The sequence below is a fragment of the Ahaetulla prasina genome, chromosome 3 (assembly GCF_028640845.1).
Source record: "Ahaetulla prasina isolate Xishuangbanna chromosome 3, ASM2864084v1, whole genome shotgun sequence".
NCBI lineage: Eukaryota > Metazoa > Chordata > Lepidosauria > Squamata > Colubridae > Ahaetulla > Ahaetulla prasina.
Genome location: NC_080541.1, coordinates 34,896,669 through 34,919,519, shown reverse-complemented (window position 1 = coordinate 34,919,519; position 22,851 = coordinate 34,896,669). Strand labels below are relative to the sequence as shown.

Genomic DNA, 22,851 nt, shown 5'->3' with positions numbered 1-22,851 from the left:
AATGGAAACTCTTTCAAGAACTGCAGTGGACAAGTGGTTTAATAGTGTAACTGTTTTATTTCACCACTGAAAGTCTAAATAGCAAATAAGAAATAAAGCAGTCTATGGGCCACCTTACTTAAGCGTTTTTTCAGGTCTCTGGAGGAAGTAATGCTGATATTTCAGGCTTGTTTCATCTCTGTTTTTCATTAACAAGCAGATGAAATCTGATACTTAATCACACCATTGAAAGGGCAACTTCTTTAAAAATGTAAAGGAAATACATTCATTAAGCTAAACCTTGGAAGAAGGTTGCTGTATGCATTGTTCTTTCCTGACATGATTTCAAAAGGCAGCATTGCTTCTCAATTTGTTTGAAAAAATTTAGTTCAGTTTAAGATCAGTGGCCAAATTTCCAATCTCATAAGTGCCTACTAATAAGTAGATGCTTTTAGATAGGGGCAAGCAACCTAGAGATTTTGCAAAAACAGAGCAACCTATTTTGAACTCTAAAGATGGGGAAGGGAAGGATTATGTTATAGCCTTTAAGGACTGAAGGAAATGTGGTTTTCAAACTTTTTTCAGACAGTGTAACTTCTTGTAACTTGTTATTTTTTTAAAAAAATATTCTGGAGCTCCTGATCAAGGGCAAAAACTCTAGTGACATAAAATTGGCTGTGTTCCAATGAGCTTTTTTTTTTTTTACTTAGAGACCATCAATCTTTAAAAGGTAAAGGTTACCTTATTACCACATACATATAATCTTTTGACTGTTTCATATAAATATTGTTGCCCAATGTTTTCTTTCTAGGACAGATTAAAGGTAAAGGTAAAGGTTCCCCTTGCACAACTAACGATGTGCTAGTCGTTCCAAACTCTAGGGGGCAGTGCTCATCTCTGTTTCAAAGCCGAGTAGCCAGCGCTGTCGGAAGATGTCTCCGTGGTCATGTGGCCGGCATGACTAAACACCAAAGGCACCTGGAACGCTTTTACCTTCCCACTAAAGGTGGTCCTTATCTTTCTACTTGCATTTTTAAGTGCTTTCGAATTGCTAGGTTGGCAGAAGCTGGGACAAGTAACGGGAGCTCATCATTATGTGACACTAGGGATTAGAATCGCTGAACTGCTGACCTTTCAGTCAACAAGCTCAGCATATTAGTCACTGAGCCACCACATTGCTTACTTATCAATGTTTAGCAGAACCCTAGTGTTTTGTGGAACCCAATTTGAAAAATTCTGACATTGTCCAGAGAATAGGAAAAAATATTTGTAGGAAATAGGGGAAAAAAGACCTTAAAAAAAAGACTTTAAGATCATTGAAGGAAATATACAAAGCAATTTATTTGTCATCTGGCATAAACTGTCCAATATCAATGTATGCTTACAAAATTATAACCACAAATTGTAACAGAATTAAAACTACAAACAGAAGCAAAACAAAACTCTTAAAAGCCAATGAAAAAATAATATACCTAGCTCTCCTCCTGTTACAAAAAGAAAAAAAAAATGGGTCAGAGACAAACTTTTCCCACAATCAGCTGGGACACATGCAGGGCAGAGTACAAAATACAAGATGGTACCTGAAATTCTGTAATTAAACATTAGGCTTTCTATGTGGGTAAAAAGGGTTAGTCTATCATGGGGTCATTGCTGCAGCCCTGCAAACCCCATTCAATAACATTAAATTATTTCTATGGTGGGACTCTGTGAAATAACCTTTGAGGGGGAAAAAGCTGAAAAAATGTGACATGGTAACCACCAGTTTGCTAATGAATTTTAGTGGCATGATGGGGAGATATTTGGGCATGTCTATGATCTGAAGGTTGCCAAAATTTATCTTAAAATGGAGGTTTTGTTGACCTTCAGTTCAAAACTTTCTGAAATCTATTATTAATCCAAATAAACCACTTGATTTTCAAACCTATTGATTCACTAAAAGAGAAAGAAAGATGTATTTTATTTTGCCCTGAAATAAATGGGATTTAAAGTACTCCAGGAAAAAAAGTTTAAAAACTTTTGCAGAGTTTCACATGATGGAAGAAGGCCAATATCCCCAAAGAGTTTGGCTTTTGGAGAAAAGAAGACAGCTATAAGTGCTGGAGAAGTTTCTTATTGGTAATTTTGTTGTAGTCCCAACACTTCAGACAAACACCGGTTAGGGAATGAGACACAAGATGGTTGGTACATGAGGCAAATTATGAACATATATCATTTGAAAAGAAAAAAAAAACATTTGTAGGCTGATCAACTAAAGTGAAATGGCGAAGGTTTAATAAGAACTGGTCTGATTGAAATAAATATACTTTATGTAGGACTTCATGAAAATAAATGATTAGTGACTTCCCTTTTTGCAGAGACATGGCCAAAGAAAGTCTTTGTAGCCTAAAAGGCAGAAAAAAAGCTAAATTTTGTCATGGATTGCCAAAACCCAAGACTGTCATTTGTAATGGAAATACCTTATACCTCGTCTACTGTATCTACCTATATAGATCAAATGGTGCATTCAAAATGTTGTTGCCTTTTCAACTCTTTTAGAATTATTCATCATAACTCGAAGACATATTTGAAAGAATGTAAAAAAAAATATTTAAATCATAAAATGATTCCAACTTTAATAGCAGTGTTGATGCTACGTTAAAGTACTTTGTCTACAACTCCTTCATTAGTGCCGCTGGATCTATTTCTGAATAAATGGGTAGACATATATAGTTTTAAAGAGCCAATCATATACACTGAAAACCTTCAATATCTATGTGTGATAAGGAGGGAAATATGCCATCTCAAACATCCCACACATATATATGCCACCTGCCACTCAAAGTATTCCTGTTCATTTTGTGGCACATATTGGCTCTAATATTGATATACTAAGCATAAAATAGTCTTTAAGCCTTCATATTTTCTTCACTGCTGTGCCATATCCTGGAACTATCTCTAAGAACAGATGTGTAGCACCATCTTTTAAGATTGTTTTTCAATTGTTCCTTAAGAACCCCTTTTTCAGCTTTTTTATTTCTTAAACAATTTCCTAAAATTAATAGCAATAGCACTTAGACATATATATCTTCACAGTGCTTTACAGCCCTCTCTAAGTGGTTTACTAAGTCAGCATATTGTCGTCAACAAACTCGGTTCTCATTTTACTGACCTCACAAGGATGGAAGGCTGAGTCAACCTTGAACCGATGAAAATTGAACTGCTGGCAGTTGGCAGAATTAGCCTGCAATACTGCATTCTAACCACTGTGACACCATGGCTCTTAAAATTAAGCCAAGAATAACTTAAATAATCATGGTCAACCTTTTCTCCTGCAGTCTCTCATCTTTTTTGTCCCAGACTTAAACATTGATTGCATCAGGATCTCACACTTAGCTATAGTTTGGCTTAAAAGCAAATCAGGAGAATGCTAAAGATATACTGCTCAGACTATACCTGGTGGCTCTTTCCACAAGGAAGTGCAGTTAAAACCTTGCTTAGGCCTTTATTTTTCTTTAGCGTATCCTGGAAACTGGGATTCTGGAAAAAACCAGAGAAAGAAGCCATAGAGAGAAAGTCTGGTTGTATATGGATGCTGTTGGAAGTTTAAATCCAAAATTGGAGGGGAAGAAATTGAAGGCAGGGGCAAAGTGTATGTGTTCATTACATATCTGTCTTCTTCCCCTCAATTGGGCATCTCACTCATTTGAGATAAAAGTAAATGAGGCATTTTCTTTTATAGATTCTCTTAAATTTGCCATCTACAATCCAAAAGCTTTATAATGTTAGACCAAATAATTTAGGAGGAGCAGCAAACATATAAGATAACAAGGAGATTTAAACACACAGTTAAGAAACAAGCCAAAAAAAAAATCATTATTTTTCTTCTCAAAAACAGCATGTTGAATTACAAATCTGTTCCTTACCTTGGCAAAATTCAAAGTTCCCTTTTTTCCGGCAGTCACCTATTACTAAACTCAGTGCTCTCCAAGTGTTTCTTTTGACAGATATCATTTTCCACCAATCTTCCTGCTAATTTCCTCTCTCCTTTTCTGACTGGGACAGCTATTACGTTCACCAGTCCAGTGATCAATCTTTTCTATTGACAACAACAAAAGGGGAGGAAAAACAAAAACGCACATATCACAGCCAGTCTGAAGCACAAAGGCCTTCTGTTTACATGTTAATACTAGATGCTTTAAAAAAAAATAATTAAAAAGAACAAAAGGCATAATCCTAAAGGCAATATTTTGCATTGTACTTACAGTCTGAACCCAATACATTTAGTAAATGTTTAAGTCTCTAGGAAAATGCAAAAAATGCTGAATGAGTAATAAAGTCAATTATATATAGCTTGTAACTATGAACTCCTTCAGGTTGATAATTTATAGGCCCATTCCAGCCACTGCTGCAACAATATATTACTAATGAGACATGTTTTATATCGCCACAGTGATGGCTGGATTACGCTTCAAATTACTAGTCTGGATGACCTCCAAGATTTAAGTGAAATCAACTGTTTATAGAAAAACCAAGGCAACTGCTACATCCTGGGTCTGGCTATAAGACTCAATTATCTACTCAGCCTTCCAAAAGTCCAAATAGATGAAATTTTCTTATCAGTGGTTACCTGGTCCTTTTTAATTACTCTGCAGACAGCAGGGACTAAATCTGAAGCTTTTGGGATTCGTGTCATGGACTCTGTTGTTGACACCATCCCCTGCAAAACTATATATTAGATTCGGATTTCCAAATCAAATCTCTTTCTCCAACCACCTAAAAGGTAGTAAATTTGTTTCTTCGGCTGATGTTTCTTTATTGGTTTCAGTGATATAAGGTAAGTGAAATGCAGTAAATCATGTTGGGTACCATTGGGAAGATATTCTTCAGCCCAGCAATCTGCCATAACTAATATCTCTTTGATTACAAAAAAGTGTATCATAGCCCAACAATTTCAATTTGTGCAGCATCAAGAAAGGAGGCTGCCCACCGGATAACTGCTTGTTCTCACCCTGCCTCTTTGCAATCAGGATCTGCTAGAACTAAAATACGAGATTTGAAATTATTGATAAATCCCAAGTACCAAGGTAGCAACAAAGCAGAATTATCTGTTTTCAGAAGATCTCTGCATGAAGCTTCTTTCTTCCTTTCCAAATGTTAAGCAAATACAAAGGGATTAAGTATTTCTTAGTATAATTCTCATTCCACTTGCGTGGAGGCTCTTAGCAAGATATCTTTTAGATTATGCTCTTACCTTGGTTGCACCTTAATGTTTCTTTAAGAGCTTCTGCACCAGAGAGAAATTTCTTGTGTGACTAATCACACTTGGCCAAATAAGGCTATTCTGTACTGTTGTGTTCTGTTTTTTTTTTTAACTTTGTTTTAGGGCTTTATTTTTTAGTCTGTTCAATAACAAAACAAATAGCTGGGTTCCTAAGTTTTTAAAAACTGCCTCTGTTAACTTTCTTTTCTGATGTTACACTCCCTTGTACTAGTCAAAGGATGCATATATGATCTTAACAAAGTAAAATCTACAGTGATTATATAAACAGTCACTTTCTATCGATAGAATCTCAGTTACTAACCCTATTATCTCCAGCTAGGAAAAATTCTTACCAGAAACTCTAATGGATCACTAACAGTGATTAAGGACAGTGCAAAGATAGAATAATCAGTTTAGGCAGCTTCCTGGGATTCTACATATTCTTTCAATGCTACAAGCTACAAGTTTAATTTAAAGCTCTGCATAAAGATTTACGTGTTTGGAGGTAAATGGATTACCTACAAAACGTCTTGATGAGTAAAATGAGAGAGGGAGGGGGAAGGGGGAAGGGAGGGGGAAACTCTTCAAGGGCAACTAAGCAAAAAGGGAAAATACTATTAAACTAAGCAGATACAACAGGCTTGTTCAAAGTACTTCAAGTGAATTATCTCAGAACCAATTACAATCAGCTCAGACTGGGAATAGGGCTACCATGAATGCTCCAAGGATTGCCACCAAGGTTCAACCAGACGGTAAAGCATTTTTTTTTAGATAAATGGAAATATAAAACCTGCACCTTTTCTGTGTTTCATTTACTTTTATTTCTGCATTTTTCTAATGTAATTTATCAATATACATTTGCTTTGTAAAACATCAAGGTAACACGATGTTACAGAAAATGTCTGTCTGTCTGTGTAATGTTATTGCACAGCCAGTTTGGTGCAGTGGTTAAAACAACAGGATAGAAACCAGAAGAAGGGGATGTCTCATCATGCCTTAAGCACAAAGCCTATGGGTGATCCTGAGCCAGACTCTCAATCCTAGGAAGAAAAGAATGGCAAACCACTTCTTAAAATACTGTCAAGAAAACTGCACGGACTTGTTCAGGCAGTCAACCATGCAGTCAAAAATGATTTAAAAAATTGTGTACAGCTCCTTTACACACAGACAGTATAAGCAAGCCACTCCTAGTTGTGAGAAGTTTTATTTATTTATTTATTTATTTATTTATTTATTTATTTATTTATTTATTTATTTATTTATTACTTCCAGTTGTATTTCATCAAACTGCAATGTATTGCTGCCGTTTGAAAAGGCAATTGGTCGTGGTTCTATCTATAGCAGGGGTCTCCAACCTTGGCAACTTTAAGACTTGTGGACTTCAACTCTCAGAATTCCTCAGCCTGCTTTGCTGAGTCCACAAGTCTTAAAGTTGCCAAGTTTGGAGACCCCTGATCTATAGAACACAGAGGACAAGAAGGGGGGGAAAAAGACTAATATAACAAAAAGAAATTAAAAATTGAGACGGAAGGAGGGAAGGAAAGTTTCAGGAGCCACAGGATTTCCTTGTCTCCTCTCTTCTGTGTTTTATCAAGTGACTTGATAAAAAAAAAGTGTCCTGTTGAAAAATTGGATGGAAAAAAAAGGGGGGGGGGAATCCAATTCACCACCAGATTCTGTCATCTCAAGGTTAGCGAGGAAGAGATTGTATCTTAGATAAAGGCAGGAGTGGGCTTCAAAAATTTTAGCAAGGGTTTCTCTGCCTGGTTGCTTGGTGGGCATGGCCATGGTGGGCATGGCCTAGTCTGTTTCCTGCACCAGTTGGGGGGGCATTTTTGCCCTCCCCGGGCTCTGGAGGTGTTCTGCAGACCAGAAACGGGGCCATTTCTGGCCTTCCCGAACTTCCAGTAGGCCCATTTTTCGCCCTCCCCAAGCCTCCGCACATGCCCTGCACTTACCTGCATCCAAAATGGGCCGCGTGGGGACTCCTGGGAGGTGCAGGGCAGGGTGGCCAGGGCCAGCCAGGAGTGGGATTTGGGGGTTCTCCAAACTGCACAGAATCTTAACTAAAGGTTCTCCCGAACCCCTGGAAAAAACTGGAATCAGAATGCCCTCCAACACGTCCGTGTGTGTGTGTGTTTGTGTGTGCAGGTGCATGCACATGCGCGCTTGTGTAAAAAAATCTTGGCAAGTGAAAATTCATCCATTCATTTACCTAGAAATCATTTGGCACACTCTGGCTTAGTAGGCAGAGTTTTGTGTTCACGGAAACCATATTTGAGATGTCCAGGATACATTATGAATCAATGCTTTCTTTGGAAGTAAATCCTAACAGTTTTAATGGAAGTTAAATATTTATAAAAACAAATCAGGCCACAAATGAGATATTTTCCATGTTTTTAATAAACAAAAAACCTTTTATATTAAAAAAATAACTTTTATATTGTTATAACATTTAATTTTTTTTATTAAACTTACAGGCAGCATGTTTTGCCCAACTAATATTTGTCAGCTACAAACCCATCTCCTTAAACCATGCAACCTCAGAAGAATAATGTTTATGCTTTGAGATATCTTAATAAAGTGTTTAAAGAGTTATATTGAAACAGATAATTTATTTTATACAACAATTATCATTTGACTAATAGGTTCCACAAATCTGTTTAATGCAAGAAAAAGGGTTAGCAGATGGCATATTATAAAAATTATGCAAAATCACTATCAAAATAGTGTTCTGAGGTCCAAAGCAGAATATAAAGGCTATATGTTTAATTATACTGATTCATGCAAATTACAAAATAAATCTTAGATATTTACAAATATTTGGAAACAGACAGTTTTAAAGGAACATAATTTGTCTACATTTTTGCAAGTTTACTAAACAAAACATTTAATGTTTTATGTAGCTATATTTACTTATTTATTCAAAATTTATCCCACTCTTTCATTCCTTGAATACCTACTTTGTTTTTTTAAAGTAAAAGAATTAATTATATAGGGGATAAACTAACCTACTAAAATTGTTTAAATGATATACAGCAGTTATTTGCAAAGAATAGCAATAGCACTTAGACTTACCGTGTTTTCCCGAAAGTAAGACAGAGTCTTATTTTCTTTTGAACCCTGAAATAAGGGCTTGGCATTATTATCGGGGGGTCTTATTATTTTGGGAGTGCTCATGGCTGCTGCTGTGTTGCACTGCTTTTGGCAGCACAACACGACCGCTTGTCAGCTATTCACCCGAGGTCGTGCCCGTGTCCTCATGTCCCTGCACCCGACTCTTTGGGAGCCTGCTCACAAGAGAGCAGCTGCCCGGCACCTCTTGCCACATGGTGGCCACCAGGTAGCCTGCACACTCACAGCCGGGAGTCCGGCAGATAGGCTCCCTCCACACGCCACCATCAAGCCCCTCCCCTCCCACAGGGGCTGGTGGAACACGAGTGGCCCAAAGGTGCCAAGCCACATGAGCACCTGTCTCCACCCTGCCTCCAGTCATACGCCACCCAGGCCTCACCATGTCGATGTGGGCGAAGCCAGTGAGCATCCGACTGGAAGTGGAGAAGAAGCTGGTAGGGCCAGCCACCTGCTGCCAAGTCTTCCAGCATCTGGGGCAGAGTGGCAGCGAAGGGTGAAGGAAGCTGCATGGGGAGCCCCGCGGGGAGTCTGTGCGCCACTGTCCCAGCACTGAGGATGGCTTCTTCTGTGGCTTCCAAACCCAGGCTGGAAGCCCCTGGAAGCGAAGAAGAGGCCAGTTGAGCCAGCTGCCTACTGCCGAGCCGGAGCAGCTACATGGAACTGGAACCATAGAGCGGGAAGTGCACTCTCGGAGGGGCTGCTGCCAAAAGACTCTGCACCAGCAGCAGCCATTCTGGGAGTGCGCTTCCTGCTCTATGGTTCCAACCAGGGGTTGGAAGCCACAGAGGAAGCCATCCTCAGTGCTGGGATGGCAGCGGCACAGACTCCTCAAGGACCTGGTGCTCACCGGCTTCGCCCACATCATGATCCTAGGATACCGCTCAGTCGGTGAATAGCGCTCTGCCTGGCGGAGGTGGGGTGTCTGCTGGGTCGGCACCACGTGGCAAGAGGTACTGGCCAGCTGCTCTCTTGCAAGTGGGGTGGGAGTTTTTAGGCGAGGGGGATGGATGGATGGATGGGAGATGGGTGAGCGCCAAGAATCCTGGGGAGAGAGAGAACGAGAGGCAGCTCCCATTCAGCTTAGCTGATCCGTGGGTTGTGATTAAGGGGCCCAGCTGCCATTAGCTGACCAGGGAAGGGAAGGACTGCCTTCTATGCTGGCCATGCCCAACCCTTCACTAAGGCTTATTTTCGGGGGAGGGCGTATATTTACGCCCACTCCAAAAATCAGGCTTGGACTGATTTTCAGGACATGTCGTATTTTCAGGGAAACACTGTATATACTGCTTAACAGTGCTTTACAGCCCTCTATAAGTGATTTATAGTCAGCACGTTGCCCCCAACAATCTGGGTCCTCATTTCACTGACCTCAGAAGGCTGGAAGGCTGAGTCAACCTTGAGCTTGTTGAGATTCAAACTACCAAATTTCAGGCAGCCGACAGTCAGCAGAAGTAGCCTGCAGTACAGCTTTCTAACCACTGCGCCACTGCAGCTGTGGTACGGTGCATTAAAGGTGGACTTCTAGAATGGTGCATTAGAGGTGAACTTCAACTTACAACCAGTCACTTAGCGATCGTTGGAAGTTACAATGGATCTACCTGGGGGGTATTTATAATCCAAATTTCAAATTCCAAGGCTGGCCACACCTCAGGCATTGACAACTGGGCCACATTGGCAGCCATTTGCAGTGTCCCACAGTCACATGAGCTTGTTTTATGATGGTTTTGCCAAAAACGGGCATTTACTTTTGATAGAGAACCATGGAACTAGTTCAGTATATAACCTTGGCTATACAACTTGCAAAAAATATAAAATCTGGTCAGTCACACAGATGACCAAATTTACAACTTGCATGAGTTGTTACAATAGAACCTTATTGGCAGGCTCCATTTCAGTCATAACACTCATACTTACAAACTTATTCCTATTGCACAGCCTCAGTTCAAGCCCATTATTTTATTAATTATTGAATTTACATCCTGTCTTTTTATTAAGAAAAGTATCCTAAACATCTATATGAAGAATATATTGACAGTTCAATAGCACTGATCATTAACATTTGTGTAAGGTTGAGGCACGTGTCATTCAAGTACCCTCCCTATAAGTCTACTAGGAGTAAGTTCCATTAACTTTAACTGGTTTTACTCCCTGCAAGTGGATATATTGCAACTTATTTTTTTATGAATAGCTTTGCCTTCTAAAGTACTACTAAAATATCATTTTAAATGATACTGTAGTCATAGTAGCAGCGGTAATAATTATAAGAATTTTAAAATATACTTTGAAAGTCTATCTTTCTTTCTATTACATCTAAAAATGAAACAGGCAAGGAGGCAATATACTATTTTTATTACTTAATGTTCAATCTTAAAACTAAAATGTCTGGACCAATTTAAAATCCAGCCAAAAGGATTTTAAACTTTAACAATTTGTATTTCTCCCTAAGAATATTATTCGAAAAGCTCATCGTGTTGCATAACCATGGAAATGCTGAAAACATACATTTCCAAACAAATATTACTTTTTCTCAATGGTATGAAGTAATTAAAGCCATATGTGTAAATCTGTGATCCGTGCAGTAGTTCAAGCTGCAGTTAATAGAAAATACAGAGAATGAACTCTGCCATATAAAAGATTCTTGTTACAGAAATATAATGTGAAAACCAGATGCAGACAGAAACTCTTAATCACAGATGGGAATGTAATCACTGGCATGCAGAATATTTTTTGATCAATCTTAACCATATGCGAAATGTATTTATTTTTCATAGAATGCAATAGGTAGAGAGTGAAATCAGTTAACCTTAGAGTAAGAATACTTTTATCTTATTCCTTCTACTCCCTTGTAAGATATTCAGCCAAACTAAGGTTTTAAGAAGAGGGGTTGCTGGGCCTGTCCAAACCTCAGTTTATCTTTCAAAGTATTTAATAGGATGTAAAGACTACACATATTGAAATCAACGTAAAAGAAAATCAAATGCAGTTACCATTCCTGCATTGCTTACTTACTGTCAGGAATCCCTTCATCACCTAAGCATACACAGGATTATATTACCATTGGAAAAGAGAAAGCAATTTGTTCAGCAACAGCAGTTCACATGAGAAATGCATCAGACTCCAGATAGATTGCTTTTGAGCCAAAACTGCTGGCACATAATTAGCAAAATTTTCATATCCCTTTTTTTAACCTAAAAGGGACAAAATTATACTTTTAGGAATGTCGATACTTTAATCATTTGTCAGTGTTGTCATTCCAACATATCAGATCAAGAGTATTATTGAGTAAATAAATAAAAAATAAATACAGCTGTTGAATATTGCAATAAACCTTAGTCCCAGGAATGTGTACATTTGGTTTGTATTCTGATCTCTAAATTCTGTCCTGTTTATAAATATTAATTGTATTCCCTTTTCTGGACTAGCTATTAGGAAATCTCAGGATTTTACTTTATTCATCTACAGCTTATTTTTTTACTTAAATCCTGGAAGCTGGTTTCTCTTCACTACAAATAGTCCTTATTTAGTGACTGTTCCCACTTAGGATGGTGATGAAAAAGTAATTTCTCACATTTACAATTTTCAGTTGTAACACAAAGAGAAATTGAAGTAAAACTGTGAGCACAGTTTCACTTAGCAATTGTTTCACTTAAGGACTGAGTTATAGTCCCAAGTATGATCACTAAATGAGGACTACTTGTACAGTTCAGTTAAACAAGCCAATATTGATCTAAACATTGAAGAAACATTTATTTATTATATATAATACATTAACTTTAAGGATTCCATTTTTATACTTGGCTACTGGATTGTAAATATAGTTATAGTTATATAGTTACCACTTTCTGTCCAGAAGATATGGAGGGAAACATGCAAACTCTTGATCATGTGATAGATGCAGAGTGCTGGGACAATAAATTATATATTCATTAGAATGTAGATTCTATAAATTGTATATTATATTAGATTCTATAAATTATATAAATTATATATTCATTAGAATTGACTATCAATATCTGCTTGTACAACGTTACAAGGGATGTTCATTCTGTTCAATACTAATGCAGCTAATCATATTTAACATTATGTAACTAGAGCTGGATTAGGACAGATATTGGCGAAATGTACTATCCACAGCAAAGGAGAAACAATCCAATAATATAAATAGAAGTAAAAATTCTCTGATTGATCAGTACATAATATGTACTGTATGCACATTCAATTTTATTCTTTTTCTATTTTTAAATTGCGCTTACATAGAGATACCATATACAGGTGCATATCTGTAAAATGCAAGCAAGTGTGCACCAACTGATACTCAACTGTGAATATTTCTGAGCAAATATTATTAGAAGCAAATGCTCATAACCCCATATACAGAAAATATGTTAGGAACAGTAAGAATATTCCTAAATTAGGCATTCCTAGTTGGGATATATGTACATGGCCTTCATTTTATTTTTGTTCTTGATTTTGTTGCATTTTCAATTTTTGGTCAAGAAAAGTTGTCTAGATCTTTCTCTTATTAGAGATTATTTCATATTTTTATCGTTTCAGTAGGTTATTGTGTATTTAGCATGTCAACCTCAAATCAAAAGTTTTGGCAAAAAAAAAATCCCTCTTGAACTTTCTTATCTACATAGTTTTTTAAAAAACTATATTCAATGTGATTTTCCAAAACAGAAATTCCAAATCTAAAGTCCAGTTTATGGGCTGTAGCCTGGAGATCCACAGCATCCCAAATTTCAAGAAACTGCAGTAGATTGCAAAACTTTAACAAGTGCTTTCATGATGGACAATTAAAGTATAAATGTGATAAAATATGCAATACAAGGCCTATATCAGAATGTCTGCACTGTTTTTTTTTCAAAACTAACTGCAACAATTTATTTCCCACCATATAAATGAATGGAAGCTATCTATGTACTGTAAAGAAAGTAGGAAATTCACAAACAGCAAGAAATATTTAATTCTGATTACCAGTATTCTGGAACAAGAATAGCATATTTTTTAAAACAAAGATCTGTTTTTCAGAATATTACCAGGCTATCACTTGCAGTGGTGGGTTGCTCCCGGTTTGGTCCGGTTCTTGCAACCGGTAATAAAAGCGGCGGGTGGCTCCACCCATCTGCCCGGATGTTATCATGGATGATCTGCGTATGCGCAGAAGCACGTGTGTGTATGCGAGCAATGCAAGTGAGTGTGCTCCCATTGCGAACCAGTAGTAAAGGTAAGTAGAACCCACCCCTGATCACTTGGTCATAATGAGTTGATGGACTAAAGTAGGGGTCTCCAACCTTGGCAACTTTAAGACTTGTGGGCTTCAACTCCCAGAGTTCCTCAAGCTGGCCGAGGAACAATGGGAGATGAAGTCCACAAGTCTTAAAGTTGCCACGGTTGGAGACCCCTGGACTAAAGGAGCTACTATAATCCCATCACAGAGATCCTTTTAAAATGGTATCACAAAGCAGAGATTACAAAAGTAGTGCAGGAAGTGAAAAAACAAAGCACAATGCTTACTACAAAATTAAACGTTTGCATGCCAAAGTCAGCCCAAACTTATGGAACTGTGAAAAAAACTAAGGGCTGTACCAACTTCATTTTAACTAAATACCTGTACCCTAGGTATTTTATTCCCCTAGGTATTTTATTCCCCACTAGTCATTTGACAATGTAATAGATCTGGTAGGGGGAATGAAACTTAATACAAAGAATTTGTATTTAACAAGAAGAAATAGATAATCTGACATTAGAAATGTCTGTTTCAAAGAGATTTGTCTCATGGGAGGAAAGAAGAGAAGACTTTGGTTCTTGCTTATTTTTCTATCTATGAAATAAATGTCTATTCCCTCTTTTGAAAAATCCAAGGCAGCATATATGGTTCTTCCTCGATTTCATTTTATTTTCACAACTACCATGTTAATAGCCTTCAGTGAAAGATTTAGATTGGTCCAAGGTTACCCAGTTAGCTTCATAGCCGGAATAAAAATCTGAGTCTAGGATGCTCAGTCCTAGTTTGTCATTCTACATGTTTAGCACACAGTCCTTAGAAGTAATCCCCACTGAGTTAACTGTATCTTCTTAGCTCTACCTCCCACTATAGTTATTGCACTAAGTTTCAAGATACATCCTTCTTATATCCTGCTATTCTGTACTGTGGTATAATAGAAAGCACGGTTCTATAATTATTAATAGACAGTGATCAAATCATATTGTGTGTTAGTAATGCCGATTACCCCAGCACTTCAAGATCTTGATATTGTATTCCAGACTTGAAAATAAAAGAAAGATTTAAAATTTTGAACACTTCCAGTCAGGAACACTTGAGGTATTGCTAAATTCACTACGAACAGTGATTCAGCATCCATGAGCAATTAGGACATAAAACGTCACATTTTTAGTTGATCATCTGGTTTGGAGGATAGCCAACCTCACTCAACCACTACCAGTGGTAATTTAAAGAAAAAACTGAGAATAAACTAAATATAACAACACAAGGGGATTATAACATTTCAAATGGTTTAGGAATAATTCTAAAAGGAAAAAAGGATATTTCTTGCCTCTAGGTATGAATTAATATTTATAAGTGCAGAGAAAAAGCCAAGCTAACAAAGAACAGCTACTGCAAAATGCACTAAATCATTCAACAGCTTGGAGACTCTGCAATATATATATATATATTTTCAAGTTCATTCAAAGAGGCTGTTTTTCAATGGACAGTATCCAAAGTTAGTTACAGAATCAGTACAGAAGATGAGATTCTATCTCTAGCGGTTTCCCAAATTGAATTCCCAAATGAGTTAGAAATAAGTTGAACAAATAAAATCAAAGTACTTTTGAGGAATAGCCTCAATTTCCATATTATTCCGGAAAGATGAAAATTCCAAAAAAAGCAAAGCAAACAGGATAATCACTACCGTGTGTCTCCCAAAATAAGACCGGGTCTTATATTAATTTTTGCTCCAAAAGATGCATTATGGCTTATTTTCTGGTTAGGTCTTATTTGGGGGGAAATACAGTAATAAATGCCTCCATCTGCTGACGATCTTAACTGGGGCTTATTTCCGGGGTAGGGCTTATATTATGAGCATCCTGAAAAATCATGCTAGGCCTTATTTTCCAGTTGGGTCTTATTTTCGGGAAAACAGGGTAGGTACCCTTAGTTAGGGTACCCTTTGAGTAATTTAGTTTTATCTCACTGAAAGATGTGGCTAACCAAAGGTTAATCATGCTATAATCTCAATCAATTCAATATATGTAGTTCAAACTTGTAGTTATTACAACTGATTAATTATTTTTCATTAAAGAAGGCCCATTTTGTTCACTGTAATGTGTTCCTTTATAGTTATGATGGAGGGAGGGAGGGAGGGAGGGAGGGAGGGAGGGAGGAAGGAAGGAAGGAAGGAAGGAAGGAAGGAAGGAAGGAAGGAAGGAAGGAAGGAAGCATAGTAAAATTGTCAGTGTAACACAAAGAAAAAGCTGTGTATTTTTAAACTTGTACAACATCTCCCAACTAAGTCTGCCATTTTTAAGAGATGGAAAAATAATAAACATAGATCTTTTGCATGTGATCATTTTGTATTTACTTACATATCTAACATCGCTCATTACATTCTAAGCGTCAGGTGGTTGATAAATCATCATATTCCAATCTTGTTGATTTAATACTTGCCAAGAAGAAACTCTAATTAAAAAAAACTCCTTACACAATGAACAAAAATATGATCCATCTTTAAATATAAAAGGAAAATACATTGCAAATAGATCAGAATTTCATAGTGCAATAATTCATATCACACTATGAAAACTCTCTACAAATATTTGTTTCCCCTTTTTTATTCCATCTCCCTTATCTAATATCATAGATGAGGGACCATCCCTAGAGAACAAAGAGAAGACAGAATCAATTATATCCAGTGTCCGGTTTCTTCAGAATGAAGGCATCTGTTCCATGCCAGTGACTTCCACACAGAAGAAAAACATAACTTTGAAGGCATCTGTGTTCATGGTTGACAGTCGCAGATCTTAGGGACTTCTGTAATTGCCCAGCTGCAAACATTATTTGCCTATTGCTGCCACTACTGCAGCTGATCTCTCTCTCTCTCTCTCTCTCTCTCTCTCTCTCTCTCTCTCTCTCTCACACACACACACACACACACACACACACTTTAGAAAAGTGTATCAATGCAAAATTGGTATCAGTTGCCTAAACTTTTAGTCTCCCCACTTCATATTCTACAAATACACTAGTCACATGGATGAATAAGGATTTCTCTTATTCATCCATGTCACTGATCCACCTCCCAGTGAGTAACCTAGAAACAGAATCCTTAAACATCACTGTGACCATCTTTCAACATCATAATCATTAGTAACATTATTATTATCCCAAGTATTACCCCAAGAAGGAGGATTTTTTGCTGCATTGAGTTATTTATGAAAATAATGAAGGCAAGACAACAATAAATATTTTCATTGTGTTGCTCTTCTTTTTCTCATTCCATTAGGCTCTCAACTTCAAAAATCCCAAGAGCATATACATAAATAATGTTTATAATAATAGAAGGATATGGATAAAACATAACTTTTTAAGATTGACAAATCAATTTTAACACCGTATTCTCACCTCAATGATCATCACTTGAAAACAGCCGTTATATAGGAAGCCAGTTTATACCAAGCCAGACTAACTAATCTTATTTATTCTCCTTAGCCATGGGCCTCGAAGATCATAAACATCCCAAGGTTTCAAATCTCATTTTAACTTGGACCACCCTGTAAAATGACAATAGTTTTAAATGAATATTCTTCCTTTATGTTTGTTTAAACAGCCATGCATGCGACTAGTGCAATATGCCCAATTGTGTTTATTATGGAATAGGAACACCTCAAAACACAAAGAGCAGCATCGATTATTCCAAGGGAAAGCAAAGTTACTGAACCTTGGCTCATAAATGCAAGTGTGAAAGTTGACAACTAACATCTGCCAAAATGTATTGCAATACCTGCTTCCCCTTATAATTAGGAAGATATATTGGAGAATAAAACTTTAGAAATATTGTTCACAGTGAGGTGATATATAATTCCAAACAGACCAATTTTGCTATCTGGAATAATGCTTTAAGATCCATGTTAGATTTTCAAACAAAGGAAACACAATTAAGACAATGGCAATCTCTTAACAATAGCTTTGAAATATATATTGAGGAAACAACAATATTAGGAATGAGGAAGAAATTATTTTGATTCATATGCTAATACAAACCATACTCATTCATGCTTCTCCAAACTAATATGCAAATCTAAACAAAAATATTCTATGGTTTTCCTATTTTGCGATGGAGTGGCCAATCGAAAATACATGCCTGGGTAAACAGCACTAAAATGCATAAGTGAACTGCATATGAAGATTGTAGATATTTTCACATGCCTTTTTATACTAAAAATCACAACTTGAATGAAAAATTCAACCAAAGAAATAGACCTTTTCAGCCCTAAATGCTGCTGCTGTAGGTAATGCTTCTACTGTTTAGCTCATGGCTAAACAGTAGAAGCAATGCCATTGTATATACAATATCTTCTATCTATAAGAAGCACATTTGTGCCTAAATTATTGTGTATGGGACTACTTTCCGTTATTCATTGTACAACTACTGTTTCCCAGTCAAATTTAATAAATGCAATAAATTTAAGGTTTATGGAAAGGGGAAGTACAGAAAAATAGATTGGCCTTTTATTTGGAAATATGTTTTTTGACCTGAGGTGTGTATATCTGATAAGTAAGTATGTCATTTCAAGTCAGCTTTGCACAGTATACTTAAAACCTGATAGTCAGGTTGGAATGATAGGTAAAAGATGATAAAGTTAAGCATCTTTTCAGTCATATATTAGTCTTCCCTCAAAGAACACAACTCCACAATCCAGAACTAGAATCCTAATTCTATAACTCTTCTGAATCTGCTGACACATTTACCTTTTAAGTTTTTCTGTAATATAGCGACACTTTTCGCCCCAGCAACAGCACTAATTTATGTTTAAAGAACAAACCCACAATCTGGCACCATTGTTCATAAATGTCTGGCAATGCTATCAAATTTCTGGCAGCTGAGAGACTTAATCGCTTTAACAAACAATTCTACCTGGAAGTCCCTTTAAGCATGCTTTCTTAATCTACTGTAGCATTCTTCCCAAATTTCCTTTGCAGAAGTATTTTTGCATGCTTCTCTATTTCAATATCAGAGAAAAATCATATTGGAACAAACATTTCTGTCCCTTGCTATCCATTCTTCCATATAGCAATTCTATCATCTTAATTCTTTGGAATGCTGCCATTCAATAGCAGTACAGTCTTTGGTTAAGGCCCATCTGAGGAGATGTTTTTAAACAGTTCATTAAACTGCATTTTCTCAGGCCCTAAAGCAAAGATCTTTTTTACTATGCTACTTTACATTTTTAACTGGTTTATTTTAAATGCATCATCTATGCTTTCTATTTATATCACAATGTGCCACTCTTGGATACAAACCTTTCATCATGGAGAACAACAAATAACATTTGTTATTATTGTTTTGGGGGGAAAACAAATACTTAGCTGAGGTATTAAAGCAGATATAAATGGTGTAAGCTTTTTTTTTATTATTGAGGAAAAATCATGGCAAGTGTCAACATGAACATCTTGATGCCACCTTGTTATATGTATTAACACAACATGTTGTGATAAAATGATGAAAGAGTAGTTTGCATCCTGCTGCTCTAAAACCAATCAGGAAATGTTACACTGAAAACAGAACATAAGCCAGACAGTCCATTGTGGAAAGTCTTTTGACCCAGCGAATTGAAACATGACATTTGAACTACCACCTAAGGAGGTGACTGTGCGGTCATCATCAGTCAGGCAAGCAATGTAGCCTATAGCTCTTCAGTTAAAGTGAATCACAAAGGAAAACTGGTTGGTGGTAATGACTGCTACTTATGCAAATTGCATATTAACATCCAGCCAGGCAGATATTGAAGCGTCCTATAGCCATCAAGGTAACTACAGGTTCCTATATAACTGAGGTGGGCCGTGAAACTACTTTCTCAGGTGGTGGTTAACACTCCTGGTTTTAAAATGTGATGGAGAATGACCTATGCTAACCGATGCTAACCAATAATTTAAAATAACAATAGTCCAGTTTCATTGTTGCTACTGGAAGAACAAATGTATCCACTAGATGGAGTCTCGCCTATAATGGCAATTACAAGAATTGCTTTGTAACATAGGAAATCTTTTCGTTCAGATGTTCTGTTTCATTATGTAACAGTCCATACAAATTACTGAGTAGAACCGAAGAAAAGAAAAGGTTCTTCAGAAACTTTCCTTTCACTTGTGGATTATTCCACTAACGTAATTCACCTTGTTACTTATTCAACTGAGCTTCTGATGTTATATTATTTTTAGTAGGCCAATGACTGTATTTATAATATTACCAAAAATCTGAAGAAAAATATGTATTTAAAACTTGGGTATTTATTGCACTTACAAAAAAATCCCTTGGCATACTAATCTCTTTTTTCATATCTCATTTTGAATATCACTTAGCATTTTTCCTTCATTGGTTTTTTTAAAAAAATCTGATTTCACAAATGCTTAGCTCTTTCCCTTGCCTATTCTATACTTTTTATTACACACATGCTTTTAAAATTTGTATCCTGTGCATTCCATTAAATTTGATTAGCAACGTGACTGAAGAGGCTTTCTAATGAATACACTCAAGCATAATTTAGCCATTTTATTTAAATATGGAAAAAGTTGCACTGAAAGACCTATTGACTAAAATACCCTTGATTACCTTAAAATTTTGATTTGCTGGTCTAAGAAGAAACAGGCACTGTATTATTATTATTGTGCAGAATGCTAGAATAGTAGAAAATGGATACATGTCATGTTAAAATAAAGAGAAAAAATAATCTAAGGCTAGTTTCAAAGTGACTTTTCCTCCCAAAATTAACAAGTGCTACACAACGTACAAATGTTTGCTTAAGAAAACACATTTATTTCTCATTATCATAATAAATTCCTAGCTTCATAATACTATTTTCCTGCTCCTGATAAAATTGCTAATAAGCAAAAGTGCACATTAAGCTAGAATCAGTTTTTCAGAACCAATTTTTCCCCCAAATAACCCACTCACATTAACAAAAGATTGCAGTGGCTTGCAAATTATAGGGTGTTATTTTTAGTGGAAGTAGTTCAATATTCATATTGGAACAGATGTAGCAGTTTAACAAAACAGCTCTTCAAATCCTGCACAAATTGAAAACAGGAAAACTGATTGCATTTTCTCTTATCACTTTCCTTTTCTGAATTTACACTTATGGCCTTCTGAAAATTTACACGTGGCTTTCATCTCAGCAGCACCTGCTGATCAAACGAAACCTAAAATTTTCACGAAAATGTTATGAAGGATTCATTTTCTCTACATCATTTCAGAGAAACATCAGGAGTTCACTTCATGGCCACAACTGTTGTATTATTATAGTACTATTTGAATTCATCCTATATTTTCATTGACATTTTTTAAAAAAAGAGTTAAATCACTGGTGATTCTTGTCGTGTTAGTTCTTTGTCTGCTTTAAATTAATTTTTATTTCCAGGCTTGCCTAGCACTGATGAGTTTTATTGTACTAATGGTCCATTTTATAGTGTCTCAAAGAATTTGAGATAATAAAGGTTTTAATATGTTTCATATCTAACTTGTCTTCAAAATATATCAGTACACTCAGGCAGTGGACGATGATTCAAAATGCCAGCAAAATAAAATCACAACAATTATATGAGAAATTGTTTCTCTGACATGGACTCAGAGAAAGAGATATGATAAATGAATGGTATAATTTAAATCTATGAATCCAGTGGTATGGTGGATTCCGAATGAATAATAGGTTTTGCCACATTTGCCAATATTTGCCAATTCTCACAGAAAAATGGTAAACCAACTAATTCCTGACACAACATGTGAAAATGCAAACCCAGAAATACTATATATTCTTGGGTCAATTGAAGAAGTTCCTAAGATTTGCTTTATGTAACAGATAGAGATCTAAACCTTCCCATGTCTTCTGCAATTAACCATTGCTATTCTGCTTTAATGATAAGGAGACCTGAACGCAGACACAACATACAATAATATATGTGGCACTCCTGCATTCTTGTTTGTGAACTTGTGTTCCATCATGCTTGCTTACTGAGGCACTCGTAAACCTGAAATGTCAATATATTCAGTCAATGCAAGTAAAGTAATGGGACTCTATTGTCTCATCCCATTGATCTTCTGTTGTCAACATGGATCCATGACTTCCCACCCCGTTCAGCTTTAAACAGATTTTAATTAGGCTTGCAGCTATTGGATCATGTTTCTTTAACTAGCTATGCATACACCTGACCAAGCACTGTAGCAAAAAGGTTAATCCCCTCCGTGTTAAGACATATTTGGTTTCTAAGGAGCTTATTTACAAACAACAATTCTCTGGGCCGATTTATAGTTCACTTCATTTTTTTAGTTTAAATATTTACAGTAGTAGAAAGTTTTTAAAATATTAATTACAAATTTACAATATTTCCTCCATTATATTATTTCTCTTTTTTTCCAGTTTTGAAGGCTACTGAGCATAATACCATTAAAAAAAAACCTACATAGGAAAATGCGAGCCATATCATCTAAAATCAAAGATTCTAACATTAAACACACATTTTCTTTCTTTAAACTGTAGTATCACTCTTTTTGACAGAAATTATTCACACATCCAGGTATAAAATCCAAATCAGATATCCTACTACAAAGACTCAATAGTTAAAAACTATTTGAACTATTGCAAAAGAGTAAACCTCATTGATCTGTCTAAACATACTTCTAAATTAGTCTGCTTGGGACTTCTTATTCATACATGTATTCATCCTGAACCCGTAACACAGAACATGAATGGAAGAACTTTAGTAAAGATGGATGAGAAGAGATGAGCAGACATAAACCTTCTCAATTTCTTCAAAAAAATCATCAATCCCAAAATCATCACACCCTGGCCAAATCTTGCACACACACAAAAACAGCTTCTTTCCCCCATTCTCATTCAATAAAAGAATGAAATATACTCTTACGGGATTCATTTTTAATTCCCATCTCAGCCTGTAAAAAGCTTGTCAATGTACCTTTTTACCCACCCACCCAAAAGCCATGGTGTCTTTATCGTGTTCTTTAAAAAGAAAAACTAAATCCAATCAGGTTGAACAATTAAACAAACAAGAGTGAAGCGAGGAAAGGTGGGGAAAATAATCCCACTTTTGCAAGTCCGGTTGAATAAATGGGGGGGGGAGGGACAGGGTGTATATCACACCTCTCCCCAACATACACAGGTAGATAGATCCCTCTTCTCGTCTCACTCCAGGCTAATCTTTAAATGTAAATTCTCCACCAACTAAGAGGAGAGGCAAGATAAGAGGTTACATCTTCACTTGGAGCCTG

The 22,851-nt window shown here is 36.4% G+C and overlaps 1 protein-coding gene across 6 annotated transcripts in view; it reads right to left on the bottom strand.

Annotated features, from left to right (window-relative positions):
• The window catches only part of RUNX1T1 (RUNX1 partner transcriptional co-repressor 1), a 171,232-nt gene that overhangs the window by 138,999 nt on the left and 9,382 nt on the right, over window positions 1-22,851 (bottom strand). For 3 of the 6 annotated variants that reach the window (XM_058175005.1, XM_058174998.1, XM_058175000.1), the window contains exon 2: window positions 3,882-4,054. The exons of 1 other annotated variant lie outside the window; for it this stretch is intronic. In XM_058175005.1, coding sequence (XP_058030988.1) covers window positions 3,882-3,969 — 88 coding nt within the window. In that variant the 5' untranslated portion in view covers window positions 3,970-4,054. Of the gene's footprint in view, window positions 1-3,411; window positions 3,487-3,881; window positions 4,055-12,189; window positions 12,209-22,851 lie in introns of those variants that run through there. 2 more of the 6 variants (XM_058174999.1, XM_058175004.1) reach the window with 2 other exon arrangements.